Below are 19,926 nucleotides of genomic sequence, written 5' to 3'. Positions count from 1 at the left end.
ATGGTTGTTCATCTCAAACACTGGCTATGTGAACGTATAGCTAGTCTTAGAGTTTTCTTTGACATGCTAGCGATGGTTGATTATTTCAGTTCTCCTTTCTTTCTTTAACTCTGTTCCACAGTACTAAGAACTCACCCACAAGTCTGAGAGATTCTTTGAGGTAATGCCTTCGGCATACTGACAGATGAAACCACCCAAAGAAACCCACGCAATCTCTTTTTTTATGCCCACCGCAGGGCCATTGCCCTGTTCACGAGAAGACCGAGCCACTGTCAGGGCTGTTATTTTTCCCTTATTTCTTTACTAACAGCTGGCCGACCAGAACAGGACAGTGATCAGACACCATTCACTCAGTATGTGTCTGTCAGCTGAGCAGCTGGTTTCAGCGTACCTCTTTCACTTAGAGTTGACATAGTATGCTGTGCCATGCTTTCCTTGGGCCAGCACCCAGTCGCTAATGGAAAGATAGCTCTCACCTGGTTCTGGCTTTAGTGGGGCACACTTCCCTGTTTACTGACTTCATGAAGGATGCAACTCCTGTTAACACCCTTTCATTCTGTTTTCCACTGTTGCGCTTTTGGTCACGTGCCGCAATATGAAAGACACTACGGCACTTTTTCATCAGACCTTGCACCGAATATCCTTATTTCCTTGTTACAAAGTATTAAAAAAGCAATACGTCAAATTAGTACGAGACAAAACATTTTTTTATAGAGCCGTGTGGCTGTTGTAAAGTGTAAGTTCTTTACTTAAAAATGTTGTACTTTTTTATCGCAAACAAATCGCATCTGTCTGAGTAGGTACTACATTTAAATTTTAACTTACTTTGCGACCTTTAAAAAAAGTATTAATTAAATTCGTACTGCATCCGCCATGTTGTTTCTGTCATGTGACCTACCAGCGTCAGTTGCCGAGCTTCATTGCGATTCATAAACCCTCATACGATAGTAAAAAAAAATTGAATCGTTTTTCGTATACTATATCCAGTTTTTTCTTAAACAAATGACGAGTGCCGCCATGATGAATTCTAACTTTCTTTTAGATTTCTTGTTTGTATGCTGTCCTGTTCGGGTCTCCATAGGAACCCATTGTTAAAATGGGGTAAAAGGAGCGACTGATTTAATTAAACAGAAACTTTTTGAACATTACTAAAACTTAAACTGAGTTAATTTAACACACAAAATTCCTGGAAGGTACGTATTTTGAGCAGCACCAGCACATCTGAAATGTATCTGAATGTCCTTTGAATGTCATATAATATAATGCGCTCTTATCATTTTGAGTTTACCAAACTTCACCCGGTCGAGATCTGTATCTAGGATATGAGCGCCAATCTGTTTGTCTGAATGTAGCTAAACTTTGACGAGTGAGCTACTGACAAAAGATGGTCGTTGCGACACTATGCGGGGTGGCACTATGGAGCCAATTGCTTTTTTACAACCATGTTAATAGGTTTATCGTCACATTATCAGCTTGGAAAATGTGTTAATTTTACTAGAAACACTCCAGACCGAAAATATAAAGCATAATTTTCCTTTGACTCGGGCGAGACTTTCACGGACCACGGTCAGGAAAAAGGTGGATAGTATGGATGTATTCAATTTCGGACACAGCGTTTGTTTTTAAAATCGAAAAGATTTACATGTTACTGGAAAACGATAAACTGTAGAGAGCTCAACAAATGACTTTAAGTAGTAGAAAATGGTGGTGGTGATTTTAAATCTGGATTCAAACCATATAATGCTTCATGCAGTGTAAACCTACAAACCTGACAAGAGCATGTCATATTTATGTCTTACATGATTCCATGCCAAGAATTTGAGTTGTTTTGACAAAGAGAGGGGAAGTCGGAGGGACCGGCGTGTTATTTTAAGGTACATACAGAACTATTTAAGTAATTAGCTGTTGATTCCTGTAGAAACAGAAGGAAGGTATTGCAGCAGAGTCCTGAAAGAGTGCCCTGTATCACATAAATAAATCCCTCCACCCAATGCCCTAATCTAGCAAAGCACCTGAAAAGAGCTATTCACTAATCACTGCAAAAACAGAAAAGCAGTTCATCTATAATTTTACACTTTTGCTAATAAAATCGCACATTTTGAAAATGTCTCTCTTCATCTCTGCTCTAATTTTCCTTTGGGTTGAAATGAGTTTATGAAGAAACAAATGACTTGCATGGATTGGAAAATATGTTTTTTAAGCTTTGTCATTAAATTTTTGGCCATCACTAAGTGCTAAAAAATAGAAACCACACGCCGTTTTTTTTTTTTTTTGTCTGGGGTTGCATCAGTGGAGGCGGTTTGTTTACAGTCAGCTGTGGCTCAAGCCCTCAACCCCTTTTCTCTCTATTCTTCTCTTCTTTTTTCTTCTTTTCTGGCCTGGAGAAGGAAGCGCAGGAGTTTTGGTTCCCATTTTGTGTATGCTGGAACAGTTTAGGAAAGGAAGCACCTTTACACCTTTGATTGTCTGTGGCTGCTGATGTCATATCCTTCCACCATTCTGTGTGTGTATGTATGTTTCCTGTCACTATCCAGTCATACAGTGTAGATGACCATGGAGGAGCCCAGATAGACACTCATGCCCCCTTACAATATATGAGAATGTGGGTCTTACAGTAGCTTATAATATGTTTTGATGGCATTCAAAATACAGTCTGTGATAATTAGGGGGAATCCAAATCAGATGTGTTGCGTAACTACTTTTCTGCACTAACTGTCCAAATATTAGTATAGAACTGTCAACTTAAGCAATATGCTATCTGAATTGCATCATAGTAAAAGAGTTTAACATCTGATTTTTTTTTTCCCTGCTGATCCATATAATTAATTGTTACATTTTTCATTTGTATTTTACTTCTAGTACACACTTTACATATATTTTGGAATAATTGTCTCACAGTTTTACAGTTAGTATACATTTTTTTCTTCAATTTTTTCAGCAGAATTTTTTTTTTATTACATAAATATTTATTTAATATTTGTTTCTTAACAAAAACTTGCAACAAACTAGAAATGGTGTAACTGCATTTGAACTCTATATTTGGTCAAAAAACAACTTGTGATACAATATGTGTAAGATTTTTAGTGGCAACACATTTCTGTCAATTTGCCCAAAGTCAGCCTTGTAAAATGAAAATAAAGATTATGTATCGTTGTAGCTCAGAAAAGTCTCCCTATTTCTGTCCACTTTAATTCAAATTTTTAAATCCACGTACAGTAAAAATGTTGAACACACGTTTTACTGTGTATGTGGAGTTACCAGCACTCATTACGATCTGCACTGCCAGGGTTCCTCCCACACTGATCCTGATCTCAGGTTCAGGTCACCCATCCTGTGTCTTTTCCACTGCCAAGATTTATGGGCACTCATCAGCTTCGTCCCTCAGGCAGACTCTGCCACACTTAAGAAGCACTGGCCATAATGACTTTATACAGACAATAGGCTGTTAACTCTCTCGCTATGGGCTCCCTGCACCGTTTTAAGTGCAAACCAAATAGTCGCACCTAAATATGTACACATAAAAATATGTGTGTAAAAGAAAAAACCCATGGGAGTAAATAAATATTATTTTAGTTTCAATGATTACAGCATGAACATTTCTTAAGATTAAGATGTGGTAAAAAAAAGTGTCACATCCAAGAAGGTTCAAAAGTGTGCCATTGTATTCAAATTGTTCATAAGACACATATTACAAATTGTTGACCTCTTAAAGGAAACGGCAGTTTATTTTAAAAGACTGAGGGTTTATTTAATGTATCATGCACCTCCTAAAAGGTTTACTTTTTGCCCATAATATGTTATTTTAAATCTTCGCGACCACATTTCCCCACGAGGATAGAGGATACTGCCCTTTTTTCAAACACACACTAGTACCAAAATGTCTTGCAGATGTGCTGTGAAGAAAAGAAAAGAAAAATGGGGAAAGTGGAAGCGAGAGAGTTTACAAAGGGTGGCAACATAGTGCTGAGGTCGATTTCTCAAAAGATCAGCTCCTGTCTGATTGTAATAATAACATACAGATGACTTTAATGTGGTGGGAGTCAAGCAGCGCTGCTCTCTAACCTCCCTGTGCCTCACAGATTACGCCAGATCTTAATAAAAGCGAAACCTGCCAGAGTTGTATATCTCATCAAAACAAGTGTTTCATTACATACAATCTCTGTACTTTTTTTTTTCTTTTTTTTTTTTCTACAAATTTAATTCATGGTATTTGCATCTTAATCATTTTTCATTCTCAACACGAGACCCCTTAGAGAAATAAAAAATTGCTTTGTTTCTTTTTTTCCTAACAAAATTATATCGCTGAGCACAGAGAAGTAGTCATATTCACTTTATTAAGACTTTGACAATACAATCGCGTGCAAAATATATATACTTTTTTTTTTTTTTTACGGTGGAACACTAGGGACCGAGCCGACCCAGAATTGTGCCTGTTTATGAACGTACTCATTGCCCTCACAGTTCCTTTTCTTAAAAAGAGAGAGAGAGAGAGAAGGAGAGAAAGAGAGAAAAACACACAGCACCTCATTACATCCCAGTGCCGGCACCCCCACCTCTCTCTCCTTTTCCCCCACGATTTCTCCTCGTTCCCCCACCACCCTTGTGCTCTGTGGCAGAGAAAGAGAGGCATGGTTAACAGATGGGCGGGTGGACGGCAGCCTCTCCTCCCTTTCCTCAAGAGAGACTTGCTCACATCCTTCTGCTTTTCCTTTGGTTTTCTCCTTTCGCTCATGTTTGCTCTTTGTGCTCTTGCTTTGAGCCCAATATATCAATTGAGAGAGGTTGTGGGTTAACTTGTCTTATCTTTCCTCTCTGTCCTGTAGCATCCCTCCATGACTCTTCAGCCCTTGGCGATGACCCCTCTTCCAGGCTTTCTTCTGCCTGTCACACTATGTCAAACCTGTCCTGAGCTTCTTTTGGGGGAGGGATCTTTCTGGCCCTTGACTATCTCTCTCTCTCTCTCTCTCCCTCTCTCTCAACCTTCCCATATGGTTTGGCTGTGGATTAGTGAATTGGCTTAGCATGGCAGAGAAAGCCTGTTAGTAGTCCCTCTCCGCCTCACTCTTTCTCTCTCTGGTATAATTGCACATATAAGCTTTAAAACCTCCTCACACACATATTTGATCTTAAACACACAAAGTATTTGTTCCCGTGCTTTCGGCAGGGGTCAGCCACACTTGTGCATCAGACCTATTTGATCAGATATTGCATGTGAGTCGAAGGGACCTTGTTTACATGTGAAGCGCCACTGGCTACTGATCGACCACAGCTTGCCTGCACTGTAGTTCGGCTTTACTGGTGTAAATTGGATTGTGCTCATCTGTGGTAATCTGAAAGCAGATGAGTGTGAGCATGTGTACATGTGAAGGAGGGGGAGATATATAGAGAGAGAGAGCTTTGTGCTTTATGCCCGGAACACATTGTACGATTTTGGGCTGTCCCAGACGAAAGATGACCAATGGCGGTGATTTCTGTGGTCGTGGCTCCTAAACGATACAGTAAGAGAGGTTCAAAGACGACCGTTGTCGCGGTCTTGCGACCAAAGATAGCCTGCGATAATATTCTGACAGTGTCATGAAACATGGCACTAAAACTTAAAACTACTTACCTCAAGCTCCATTTGCAAAATCGGCATGCCAAGTTGGCTTCTTTTCCCATAGCCATGACCGCCTCACCATATTCTCCTCTTTCGCATTCTCCTCTTTTTTTCCAGCGCACATAAAAACCACAATTGCCAAAATGCGATAAATCTTGCTCTATTTGTTTACCACTAGCGCATGCGTATTACGTTTTATTCTTCTGTACTAACGTGCGTTCTTCTATAGCCTGCTAGCCTATTAGCCTAGCCATTACTTCTATACTAGTAATTATCTTATGGGATTGCTGAAATCTGTAGCAGGCATTACATAAAATATCAAAACCTTGTCACATTTAACTTTATGACAATAAATAAATAAATACATTTATTTAAATAATAGTTTAAAATCTGGATGTATATTTGTTTTGGTTTTCTTTTATCTATTGTACTTTGTATTTTCTCTTTTTGAGATGTTTACTTTTAGGTACAAAAATGTTTTAAAGCTTTACAAATAATAACAATACTGCATTGTTTGTTTGTTTGTTTGCTTGTTTGTTTGTTTGAACGTGTCCAAAGCTGTATGTGAGGTTAAACTAAGTAACCTATGTGAGGTTAAAAAAAAACTTTAGAAAGAAAGAATGAATTAATGTTTTTAAAAGTGAAGTTCTATCAAGGTCTATCATCATGTTTGTTATTTTGTCAACTCTTGTGCTATAAAGTTCATTCTTTATTAATTGTTGGTGCCACTGTAAACAGGAATCAGTGTCCAGATGAAGCCCATTAAAGAATGTTTAAAATGACGTAAGGCACAGCAGGTCCATGTTGAGACTGTGGCGTGGTTGTCTCAGGCATTACAGACCTGTCGTTATCAATGAGGAAGCTCCTCTTGGATTCGCAGCCAAAGACCCTGTTTTGATTGAGTTAACTACTTAATCAGCTTTCAAATGCGAGCAGCGAAACCGCACTCGGTGACGCCAGGTTCTGCTGGCTGCACAGTGGGTAAATATTTACACAGGCGTCCAGTCATTATCACCAGCTTGTAGTCGAGTTGTTTTGCTCCTTGTTTTATGTCTTTTACAGTGGTCCTCTAAACAATCATCAAGCCGCTTCGGATTCGCCACATACACATTAAGACGTGCTCGCTAACAGTCCAGCTAACAACTCTTGGTGAAGTACAGAGCGCTCTTGTTTGTATGCTAATAGAGTGTAATCTTATTCACAGTTATTATTAGAGACAATGGAAAATACATTATATCAACATCAGCACAAGGTTGTATTTGTAGAGAAGAAACTATGAGTTTTAACAACTCTATTTCAACAACACCGAAGGAATCCAACAATTATGTGTGGAATTTCGTAGATTAGCAGCATGCTATGAAATGAAGATGGATCTCAGCCAATGAAATTAGAGTTTGCTTGCGGTTTAACTCATATGACATGGAAAAGTCTCTCCAACACTTTCAAACACCTACTCCACCCATAAACACTTGATTATTAATAAATGAGAGAAGCATGGCAGCGCGGAGAGAGACGTGAGAAGCGCAGCGTATCCTTTAGGTTTATCTACATCAATGTTCCTTGCTTGCTCTGGCAGGTGAAATCTGGTTCAGAAAGAAGAAAAAGAGCCGGAGAATAAAGAGAAAGCAATGGAGGGCTTTTAACGTGACACCACTGACAGCTTTACTGCATTACAGAAAGCTTAAATAATGGGACGCTCATTTGCATAACGAGGGACGTTATCACCTCTACTGTCAGAATAAAACACAACAACACTTCTGCCGCTCCTCCCAGAGATGAATCGGGTTGGCCTACTTTACGGCACCAAAGAGGTGCGCACATGCACACAAACACCGGTGCGCGCACATGTGTGTTCTGTGATCGCGAGCTCTCGTACTGTGTGGATCTGAGCTGTGAGCACTTTATAGAAAGCCTGGGTTAGCTTCTCGGGTGAGGGCAGCTTTTCAAAAGGCTCAGCAGGAGGGCCTGATAAAGGCCCCGCACACCTTTTTCCCTGAGAGACAGAGAGCGGAGCGAAGCCGTGACGTGACAGCGGGATCGTATTCCAGAGCGGGTTTGACGAGGGCTAAATCAGGATGGCCCAGGTTTCCATTCAGGTTCTTCTTCAGATCTAATGATACGTGTATAGAAAAGCCTCATCTTTCGGGGCACCGTAACTCAGCCACAGTTTTGTTGCGTTCACACAGTTTCAGCTAAAAGGGAAATACCAGTGTGTTCGTTCAGCATGCTAGTGACAATTCTATGCAATGTTACACCGGCGTTGTTTAGGAAAGCGGCGCTGTTTGTCGTTCAGGCGACAGTAAACGTTACACTGCAAATGATTAGAGCTGTTAAGTTAGTGGCACTTCCAAAACACTGTCAAATTCTCAGTGACTGTAGAGAGAGCATGACAGTGCTGTCTACCCTCATAGTCGCAGCCGAAGCGCGAGAATCTGATTTGCATGATATTGATGGCAGAAAACAGCGCTGCCTCGAAACGTCTACGGATTCTTTTGTCTTTATTTGCTGTCCCATGTGGCTCAGACTCTGCCTTTCCCTGTTTTTTAACGTTGCGGTTTTGCCATTTTTCATCTGACTTAATGCCTTTCTCTCTCTGCCTTTCACAGGTACAGCTACTGGAATCTTTGAAGTGAGCGGAGGAAGTCAAGAGAAGAAAGCCTGGTTTGAAGAAATCGCAAGCAAAAACAGAGGGACAAAAGAATAAAGTTCATTGGTGAAAGAGAGAGACGAAAAGACGGGGACAATGGGGAGGAAAAAGATTCAGATCACACGGATTATGGATGAACGCAACAGACAGGTGAGTCACGCTGACCAGAAGGAGCCAAAAACGAACTCTAGACAGCTTCCTTCACAGAAGTTTGATGGGTCATTTCGAACTAAAATAGACTAAGTAGGTGGTGTGCGCACGCTAATTGTCGGCATCCTCGCACGCTGCAACCTCTTGCTTACGGCAGTGGAATATTACTTTAGCAGGGGCAGGGTGGGTGGGTGGAGAACACAAACACACAGAGATGGCAATGGTGGAATGATGCCACATGCTTCAGGGCTTTAGGTGGAGTCAACACAGAGGTAGAAGATGGCCCTCCAGGGGCCCTTCCTGCCTTAGCTAGTAGTTTTCCTCTTCAACTCGGCTCTCAGATCACTGAGATCCTATCCTTCATCCATAGCTTTAGCTGCGTTCATAATACTATAAATTGTAATTGTAATCCCTGTTGAAAAAAAAATCTGCTTAAGGTTTTAGCTGTTTTATGCCAGACTGGTAGGTCTCCAATTCTGGCCAAGCTGGTTTTCAGCTAATTTAGCTGATTGGTAAGGTTTTCTAACCAGCAGACAAGTGCCCAAAATCCCTCTAAAACCATCAAACTGCTAAACCAGCTTTGACTAGTTTAAGCTGTTTTCTTCTACATGGATGACACTAAAATCTAAAAATAATTTTTGTGTTAGTGTTCTTCAAACTAATTCTGTTAATGCGTTCAAATTTGAACAATTAGAAAAACGTTCTGTTTTGTATCTCCATTTCTCTGGCCGTGAAACAGAATCAAGTCAGGAACACACAAAAACTGGCAGATATTATGCATAGCAGATACTGTAGTTGTATTGATCGTATTGGTGCCAGTTACATAGACGCTTGTTTTACTGCAAGATCAATAAATGTTATTTAGGCTTGACATTTACATTTGTCCCCCTTATAGAAAAAAAAAAAAGTCAGGAAAGCCTGGAAAGCAGTTTGCAGTTTGACAGAAAGTAACCTTGACTAGTTTCAGGTTGTTCTATTTGTCTTCTGTGTTGTAACTTGGCTCTCTATAAACTCTCTGAACAGTCAACCAGAGTCCTCACATCCTTTCACAAGATGACACTTTGTCACAGAAACAGACATTTGTAGTTCCTCAGTCTGGTCTGGAGAAAAAAAAGATGTGATTTTGGGAAAAGGACTTGGCTTACAGTTGATATGACTGAGTGAGACCATACTGCTGCAGTTAATGGCTGCTGTCTGGACCTTGGGTGGGTTGATCAATTATTGAAGATAGTGTGAGGGCCCGAGGAGAAGTGGAGGAGAAAGTGAGAAAAAAAGTGGGTGAGGAAAGTAATGGGCGTGTCAGCCGGAGCAGACGGAGGGGGCACAGTGACATTAGTCATTCAGTACTTGTGGGTTGAGTAAGTTCTCCCCCTTGAGGAAACCAGAGGCTCACATGCATGTGGGCTTTCATGCCAAACGCTGAAAGAATGAGTCAAGGTACTTCTCAAACCAGAAACTTCTCTGTTCTCTGTTTCTATTTATTTAGAAAACCCAACAAGTTTTGATGTTAACAAGGCATCATATTGAATTTGCTTCTGAGACATACATATAGTTTGAATTTCACAGATTTGTTTGTTTATGAAAAATAAGCCTTATTGGTGTGTGCGCTTAAAGAAGTAGTTCACCCAAAAAATAAGTTTTTGTCATTATTTATTCAATAGACTAATTTTAGTAAAACTTAACACACATTTTTCATGAGTTTTTAATGCAGCTATTTTCCATACAATGACCATTCATATCTATCAAGCTCCAAAGAAGTACAAGAAAAGCATCATAAAAGTGATCCATCTGAGAACCAGTGATATTTTGTGTAATTGGTCCCTAGAATTTGTGATGGGAAGATTATAATATATCTATCTTATATTTCAGTCCCACACAAATCTATTGCTATTAGAACTTGACACATGCAGTCACTATCAACCGATAATAAATGGAAAAGAACTGCATTCATTTTTAAAAATTTCTCCATTTTTCATCAACAGAAAATATAGTGAGTCCATAGTGACAGAATTTTCCTTTTCAGGTAAATGTTTTGGTTTTACATAACCTTTCAATGCTCTGAGACACAGAGTTTCTAATCATAAACACAGATGAAAAGGAAAGGAGGAAAGAAACGGAGAGAAGTAGGAGGGGGGGGGGGGGGGGGGCTGAGGTCAGGATGTTTTTGGCGAGGCTATCGGATTGCACAGAGAGCATCCTGTCTTGGTGTTATCGCTGTTCTCCTCTCCTTCTCTCTCTCTGTTTCTCTCACTCCCCCTTAACCAGACTTCAAGATCAGAGATTGATACAGGAAGGACACCTGATGAGAGTCAATGCCACAGATTTCCAGGTCTTGGGGTAGAGAAGAATAAAGGGGGGACAAAGGAAGAAAACAGCGACATTTATTTCCTTTTGGCCGGTTTCTTTAAATATGGTTGAAATTAAGCATTTTATACTAATTAAGTACTTTTGTTCCGTGAATGTTCAGATGTGTCACACTGTGTGGGATTGACCTCTTGGCACACTACAAAAATAAACTTCTAAGCTGCACGATTGCAGTGTTAAGGGATAATGGAGTAGATAACATTTTAAATTTGTATACTTATTTGTACTGCATTACTTATTAAACACAGAAGCCCTAGAACATGACATTTATCCTTTTGCCCAAAATTTGTCATAGTTTTGTATGCTTAATGTCTAGAATGACCACATCGTTAGCCATATGTCAACAACTTTAATAAAAAGCAATGCCAAAACATACTGTGGCCTTGCAAAGTGATAAAAATAAGTTCATAAATTCTCTAGAGAGGTTTTGGTCAGAAGATGCTTTGCTGAAAACATGCATCATAAATTGTTGTGTATTTATAGACTATACGCCATGTTCGACAGCTGGCACAAGGGTTATCATTGACTCTTGTCCTCTTGCTGCCATTCATCTGGGGCTGTGGCAAACAACCCGCTTCATTGTATTACAAGAGAACCGTGAAGACAGACATCACAAGACAAGAATGGGGACCTTTGACTTACAAAGGGTTTTTTCGTTTCTATTTAGCTTTTTCTCTCCCCTCTAGCTCTTAATGTGTTGAAGACGTGGCTGGCGCTGTGCATATTTTCACTTCCTCTTTAAGGAAATCTGTCCATACCGAAGCCAAATAAACAACAGCCTGATTCAATGGTGTTACCTTAAGCACTGCATTCTTGAGATGTTTGCTCTTTTTAATGCAAATGCATCTAAATTCTGTAGAGTTTCATCTATATATATATATATATATATATATATATATATATATATTTGGATATATATATACAGTCAAGGTCAGATTTGTTTGCCCACTTGGTAAATATTATCTAAAATGGCTGTAAAAAAATTAATCTGCATTGTTTAATCCTTTTGATATTTTCTTAAAAACATTCTGTGAGAGTTGAACGTGGGGAAACTCACATTATGAAATAAATGTTTTTCTCCAAAACACATTGGGAACAATTATTTGCCCCCTTTTATTAAATACCACCTTTTTTCCAAGATAATAGTTCTGAGTTTTCTCCTATAATGCCTGATGAGTTTGGAGAACACCTGACAAGAGATCAGAGACCATTCCTCCATACAGAATCTCTCCAGATCCTTCAGATTCCCAGATCCATGTTTGGTGCTTCTTCTCTTCACTTTAGCCCACTCATTTTCTATAGGGCTCAGGTCTGGGGACTAGGATGGACATTGCAGATCTTGGTTTTGTGCTCAGTGACCCATTTTTGTTTTGATTTTGATCTTTGTTTTTGGATCACTGTCCTGTTGGAAGATCCAAACATGGCCAATTATAAGATTTCTAGCAGAGGTTGTCAGGTTTTGATTTTTTATCTGTTGGTGTTTGATCGAATCCATGATGCCATGCATCTGAACAAGATGTCCAGGACCTCTGGCAGAAAAATAGGCCCACAGCTATATATACAGTATATTATATATAAGTTTTATTTATATTTTTTATAGCTGCTTAATTATTTTTGTGGAAACCATATTACAATATTTATTATACACAAATTATTTTTTAAAAATCGTATTGACCCCAAACTTTTGAAGAGTAGTTTATATGAAATAGTTTTTTTGTTATCCCTAACCCTAACCCTATGTAATTCCTCTGTACTTAATAATATTGCATATACTTTTTATTGCATTAATTTACCGCTAAGAGCTTAAATACACCATAAAAACCTAAACCTACTCTGTCCATAACAATCATCTTATAATCATCAAATATTTAATGTCTGAATGCTCAAACATTTTTGGCCCAGCTGTTGTCTCCCATCATTTCCTTGCTGATATCACCTCTCCCAGATTGGCAGCTTCCCTACGGCCCACCCTGTCTCTGGCGCCATGCTTATGGGCACAAGGCCTCAGCCGCCCTGGGCGGCCACTTTGGCTCCCTATAGCCCACCTCCTGAAAACACTTGCGAAGAGCAAGGCTCCTCCAGCAGGCCTCCCTGGCGTTGACTAGCTGCCCAGAAGCTCAGACAGAGGGCATCAGTGTGAGGAGCCTGGCTTTCTTCCCCTCAGCCACTCAAACACTTTCCTGGGCACGTCACATGAAAGGACCCCCTGTGTCATAAAAGTGTTAGCCACATCGCTAACAAGAGCATGCTTACTGACTCATTTTCACACTGCTGAATTCACAGCGTACACTTACAGGCACGTTTGAGAGAGATGAATCTATCTAATAATTATTTCAAATGAAATTTTATTCAATGCTGATTCTTCTGCCATGATGGCTGGACAGGCCTGGGACATAGTGTCTGATGGGCGAAAAGGGCGATGAGAGATTTGCTTACTTCTACTTGAGGAATAAACAGCATTGTTGATGCTGACATGCCTTGGAAAATGAAATCAAACACATACAGATGATTGTCTCGTAGACTCGTTGAGTTCTGGAAATCGTATGGAGTCTTTGTTATTGTGCAGCATTGAAAAAAAATATTTTAAATAATACAAATATTAAGTGGATATACAGTGACATTTATAGTTTTACAAAACTTTTCTATTTTAAATAAATTCATCAAAGTATCAAATCCTGAAACAATTATAACAGTCTCCACAAAAATGTTAAGTAGCATGTTTTCAACATCGATAATAATATTAAATATTTCTTGAGCACTAAAATGATGATATTAAAATGATTTCTGAAGGATCATGTGACACTGAAGACTTAATGATGCTGAAAATTCAGCTTTACCTGAATAAATTAGTTAAAGTAAAATTAAAATAAAACACTTTTTTTCTATATTTTGATAAAATAAATGCAACCTTACTGACCAAATTTGAATAGAACTAATACGAGAATGTTTCATTGTAATTTTGTATTCCATTTCATTTTCCTTTACTTGAATAGGACATGAAGGGAATTATGATGGTTTACAAAGAGCAAAAAGAAAAATGACAAAGATTACATTTTGGGATTTTCTTTAGCAGAAAGCCTCAATAAATAGGGTCAGTAGTTACTTCTGTGTTGGAAATCAGGTTTCTGGAAGTCTCCGTATGGTGAAAGTTCATTCAGAAGTACGCACTTTAATTGGCGCTCAACATGCTTGTGGTTTTCACCCCTCTAACTGACTTGGCAAATGCAGGCACCACACGTTCAGTAGGCTTCTGTTACCTTTCTTCTCATCTCTGCCTCATGATGGTGTGATGGCATGGAGACGGTGCTTGATTCAGCCACCCATGACAACAGAGGCGTCTCTCCAATCAACAACAGAAAGGTGTAAAACAGTTTGAGTAAAATTAACAGCAAGAAAATAATGAGGCCCTCTGGGTATCCCATCACCCCTTGCTCTCCCCTCCACGATTCCCACCTTTCTCTTGTGATCGTTACCTCTGCGCCTGTCTCCTCACGAAACACGCTGTGCGTGTTTTTTCACTTTTTCATCTGTCTCTCTCTCTCTCTTCTTTCTCTGCTTCTTCACCGGCATCATCGGGAAAATTCCTTTGCTTCCGCGAAGTGCAACTTCTCCAAATTTCTCCTCTTAGAATGTATCTTCTTAAAATTCTTTTGTTCCTCTTACGCTAATTGTTATTCCACTTTTCTTCTCATTATTCAGAGCTTTTCTCATTTTCATTTTTTCACGCAGGTTTTGTGTCTTATATGTTTCTGCTGATGACCTTCAAAACGTTCTCTTTGTTACAAGCAATTGATACTCATTGAGTCTTTGAAAGCGACGTGCCGAAATATCACATGACTTTTAAACAAATTGGGTTGCCGTCAGTGTAGCTTAGCATAAACTGTGAGTTTGTTAACACAAAAGCAACCTCTAAAATATGTTTAGAAAGGGAATAGAGCAGAATTTTACTGGGTCACGCATATAAGCTTGATGTCTATTGTCAATACAAACCCTACTGTGAGACTTTACCATAATGATTCGTACAGTATCATGAAGCGTGAGCGGGGAGATTTTGGGGTGCGTGGGTCGCATGGATCATGGTTCCGGGGCAGATGGTGACAAATGGACATTCATCCTCCCTGTCTCTGTCCTCTAGAGGAACTCCCCAGGGGGGAAAAATGCACTGGAGGCGGGAAGCAGAAGCGAAGCCATTGTGAAGGGGAAGCTGTCAGGCACTTCCTGTTATGAGAGGAAATGCATACAAATGTGCTTCCTGACCTCCCCCCTCCAACTCCCCCTCACACACGTGCACACACACACACACACACACACACACACACACACACACACACACACACACACACACACACACACACACACACACACACACACACACACACACACAACAAACTCAGGCTGGGAATCAGACCTTTTTTCTCCTTTCTCCTTTTCATTCTTTCTGTTTGGCAGTAGAAAGTGATTCTCAGTCCTTTGAACAGCAGTTCAAGCTCACCTTACGTGCGCAACGGCGCATTTATGTCTAGGCCGTTTGTTTGTCACACATGATAAGAATGTGCTCAGATGATAAGGGCTTCTCACTCCTGCGGTCTACAGGTTCAGGGTTCGAAGACACACAATCGTGATCGTCACGAACCGTGGTCCCTCAGACTTTGCAGCTCTCACCACATCGAGGAGGTGTTGCAACTGGCATTTTCTGCAATTAACACGCTGGATCGCTGAAGGCTCATGAGCTTCACAGATTGTGGAGGCAGGTAGTGAGCAGGAGAGGAGGAATAACATCACACTCCAAGGCCCTTGTGATCACATTATATTAGCATGTTACATATATGGTGAACCTAAAAATGGTATTGGAGACAAAGAGTGAGCGAAAGCTATTATGATGCTTTTCTTCATCAGATGAGATGAAATATGTAGTACTAGGCTTAAGTTGGCTAGTATTCAGTCATGTGATCCCGAGATGGTGGTTACAGCGAGGTGACTCCCTTAAAAACAGCTTTTATTTGACAGCTTCATCTCATGTTGAGCGGACCTGATTTGAAACTAATTTGTTCAAAGAAAAATTACTGGGATAGTTCACAAAAAAACCCTCATGTCGTTCCAAACCCGTATGCCTTGCTTTCTTCTGTGTAAGATATTTTGAACAATGTTGGTAACCAAACAGTTTCGATGTCCATTGACCTTCATTGTATGGGCTGGACCCATGCAATGAAAAAACTGGACCATTTCTCAAATATCATCTTTTATGTTCCACAGAAAAAAATAAGTATTGGAATGACTTGAGACCGTTATTATATGTGACTGTGCCACTTTAGAAAAAAAAGACTATGGTTAAGGATAAGTGAAGTATATTTAGTGTTGTTTTGTGACTGTGGGTGTTGATGTCACTAGCCACAGTTATGAGCTTGACCACAGTGATTATTTAAAGTCCTTATATCTCCATATCTGAGTATGTGTGATACTTCTTCCTCTTTCAGAGAACTGCCCAGTGCAAATTTTGGATGTGTGAATTAATTACTGAGTCTGTTATTTGTTATTCAAATAATGCAAAATTCAAAGTCTGTTCATCAAACACATTGTTCAGCTTTTTCTTTTCTCCACCTGCTGTCATACTGGAGGATTTTGGGCTTATTCTTTTTGCATCTTGTCACACTTGCCAAATCTCCAGAAGCCTCAAGAAGAAACCTCTCAGAACTGCTAAGCCACAAAGTGGAAGCTCGAAACTCTCGCTTTGGCTTTATCTTGCAGAAAGGGAGCTGTCAAAACATCAGTTGTGTTCTTTAAGTGGCTGTTCGACTTGTCAAAATGAACTTGTCAAAATGATACATAATCAATACATCATAACTTTGCTCATAAATTATTAGAAATATGATGATAGAAGATGACCAGCAGGATGATATTCACTACTCTATCTTTTTTTTAACTATAATCTCTGAAAGATGAGAGATTACTGTCAAATGAAATTGATGAACTCCAGTTCAAGTAAAAACTGGTAACATGTCATTTTTCTTTTAAGGGGATATACACTGTAAAAAAAAATGTGTACGTTGATTAAACCAATCTCCTTCATTTTTTTTTTAAAGCAACCAAGTTACTCTAAGTTAAACCAACAATATTTTCAGTGTAGTTCACCCAGAAATGAAAATTACCATCATATTGCACCAAACCTGCATGACAATCTTTATTTTGTGGGGCACAAACCAATTTTAGGTCAGTGAAGGTCATTAGGGTCCAATGTAATTGTGGACCCCAAACTTTTATTATGTGGACATAAAAAATATTTGGTGCTCTGCAGAATAAAAAGTAAGTCATACTGGAATGACATGAGGGTGAGTAAATTATGTTTTATTTGTGTGAGAACTATCCCTTTAAGAAGCAATTACTACCTTTGTCTTGGCTAAGAATAAAACCATTTAATTTAGATGTACATGAAGTACATACATAGGTTATCTGACAACACTTTTTTTCTGTTCTTTTTTTTTTACAGTATACCGTTTCCTTTTCCATTTTTATAAAGCTACACAAGTTTTTTCAGACCATAATTTTTTAATTTAAGCACAACCTTACTGAAACAAAAACGTCATCTACTTTCTCATATAACTAGGGCTCATTCTTTATTTTTTAATTTAACACACCAGCTAAGCTAAATAGTTTCACCATGACAACGTCAGAAACAAATTAGCATCATCAAAGAAATACCTTATGCTAATACATGCTAATTTTCTTCCTTATCAAATTGTTTAGGTGATTATCACACGCACAATATATTTTGTAAAATTATGCATTTTCCTTCTGCAATAAATAATGCATAGATTTGCCCGCGAACATGTATCACATTAACAGGTGCATGGGGACATTTTGGTTACACTTATGAGGTGATGAGTTTAGCGGTTAGGCCTCAAGGTTCCTCCACTGTGTTGTTCTTATCATGAGCTGGTCTGTGCGTGTGTGGTTTCTCCAGCGCTGCATTTAAGTGCTCAAGAGACATGAAACCTATGAGGTCAGAGAGAGATGCTTCTTATTTTTAATGCTGCTAATTTAGACGAGAACATGCACTGAGAAGTCATTAACAGCCTCTCAAACACTCCGTGGCAGCGATGATCTTCGTGCGTGAGTGTGTGCGTGTGTTTGTATGTCTGCGCATCTGCTGGAAAGTGCATTTGCACACAGATGCACACGCAGAGAATTTGCCTCCCGTGCAATACAGGCAATCTTATCCACCCCCCCCCCCCCCCCCCCCCCATCCCCAAATTTGCTTGAGGTGAATATGGTTAACCTTAATTATGAAATAAAATCCTAATTATACAGTTGAACTATTGTATTAGAGGGGCCAGGCACAGTTAGTGTTACTGTATTAATCTTAAATGAAAGGTCATTGCATGGTTTTGGAGCGCACTGGTTATATTTCAATTATTAAGCTCTTTTCGTCTCGTGAGAATAATAGCAAAAGTGAAATAAGTATTTTACTTAGGATTAAAGAATGGAATTTTTCAAAGATCTTCAGTTGATTTATGAGAGGAAGGAGCTATTACGCTACTGTCTATTTTTCCTGATAATTTGGAAGAGCACAAAGGGAAATAAAAGAAAGTAGACAGAAGGAAAGAAAACTAACATTGATTTTCCGAAGAAACGCTGTATTTAGGACATCTCGGGAGTCAAGAATATTTAAGAGTATATTCAACGCGCTGAGTAAACACACATAGAGTCATCCATCTCAGTTTTTATACGGCGTCAGTGAAGCATGTGACTCGTCTAACCTTGTTTCCCCTCTTCTGTCTCTCTCTCTAGGTGACATTTACGAAGAGAAAGTTTGGCCTGATGAAGAAAGCCTATGAGCTGAGCGTGTTGTGTGACTGTGAGATTGCCCTCATCATCTTCAACAGTACCAACAAGCTGTTCCAGTATGCCAGCACAGATATGGACAAAGTGTTGCTCAAATACACTGAGTACAATGAGCCACACGAGAGCAGGACCAACTCTGACATTGTGGAGGTGAGTTTCTCTAAACACACTTACCTGACTTTCCCACACTGTCAGCAGGCTATTTTTATGGTTATTATAATGATTTATTTATTTGTATTATAATAATAAATAAAAAAAACAGTACTGTTCTAAAGTTTGGTGACAGGGTCAAGTTTGTTTTTAAAATAAATCTCTTATGCTCTCTAATGCTGAAATTATTTGATAAAAAATACAGTAAAACAGTAATATTGTTAAATGTTTTTTTTTACGATTTAAATTTTTCCACCCAAAAAAATATTTTTGTTGAAAAATATATAATAATGTTGATTATGATCATGATGAAACCATGATACTGTTTTTATTAATAGAAAGTTCATAGAAAGCATTTATTATTTAAATCTTTTCGGACATTATAAATGTCTGTACTGTCAATTTTTTTTATCGATTTAATGTATCCTTGCTGAATAAAAGTATTAATTCATTAAAAAACTAAAATCTTACTGACTCCAAACATTTAAACGATAGTGTAACTTGACATAGTTAATGGACATTAACTAATGATCTGATAAACGTTATGTAGGCCTACTTTAGTTGCTGTTTAAAATCAAACTTATGACAAAATGTTAGATAGAAATAATATATAGTTTGATATTTGGGGTCCCTTAGGTTGTACCTGTATGAAAGTCTGGGTGGGGGTCTGTAAAGATTAAAAAACCCCTGCATTAGTGAGTGTGTATGCAGAAAGATGTACATAAATGAGTGTTTCTTGTGTGATATTTCAGTAGGCGAAATGTATCATTAACACGTGACTATGACTAGATTCCTTGTGCATAGTGCCGCTGCACCCTTATTTTCAGCTCAACCCTTGTCACGGCGAGACACTATAGACACAAACCCAACAACACGTTGTTGCAGTCTAATTGACTAGAAAATAGACTATGAAAAGTGCACTAAATACATCCAGTGTCATGCTGTATTTCATTGCACTCTGTTCTTTTTGAATGCCTGCTGCTTTGATGTCTGCATTTTCTCAATCAGCTTAATGCTCCTTAAGGCTCTCAGGTCTTAGAGACGTTTGTTGGTTCCTGCCTTTAACCTAACCTGAGGTCAGGCCGTGCTAAGCGATTGGCGGCAAACATCCAAAAGCATGTTGCAGCGTGAGCTGGTTTACGTAATCTGCTTTTCTGAGATGTCACAACACATCTTGGCA

At 39.0% G+C, this 19,926-nt stretch overlaps 2 protein-coding genes across 6 annotated transcripts in view; both read left to right on the top strand.

Moving 5' to 3' along the window:
• The window catches only part of ccnh (cyclin H), a 184,475-nt gene that overhangs the window by 19,370 nt on the left and 145,179 nt on the right, over window positions 1–19,926 (top strand). The gene's annotated exons all lie outside the window — the stretch shown is intronic.
• Window positions 1–19,926, top strand: part of mef2cb (myocyte enhancer factor 2cb) — a 77,494-nt gene that overhangs the window by 24,083 nt on the left and 33,485 nt on the right. For all 5 annotated transcript variants that reach the window (XM_079608515.1, XM_079608513.1, XM_079608514.1 and 2 more), the window contains 2 exons: window positions 8,203–8,393; window positions 18,543–18,746. In XM_079608515.1, coding sequence (XP_079464641.1) covers window positions 8,340–8,393; window positions 18,543–18,746 — 258 coding nt within the window. In that variant the 5' untranslated portion in view covers window positions 8,203–8,339. The remainder of the gene's footprint in view (window positions 1–8,202; window positions 8,394–18,542; window positions 18,747–19,926) is intronic.

Source organism: Phoxinus phoxinus, assembly GCF_949152265.1.
Source record: "Phoxinus phoxinus genome assembly, chromosome: 3".
In the NCBI taxonomy this organism is placed as follows: domain Eukaryota; kingdom Metazoa; phylum Chordata; class Actinopteri; order Cypriniformes; family Leuciscidae; genus Phoxinus; species Phoxinus phoxinus.
Note: the sequence above shows the minus strand (reverse complement) of the source record. Positions and strands in the feature narration are given on the sequence as shown.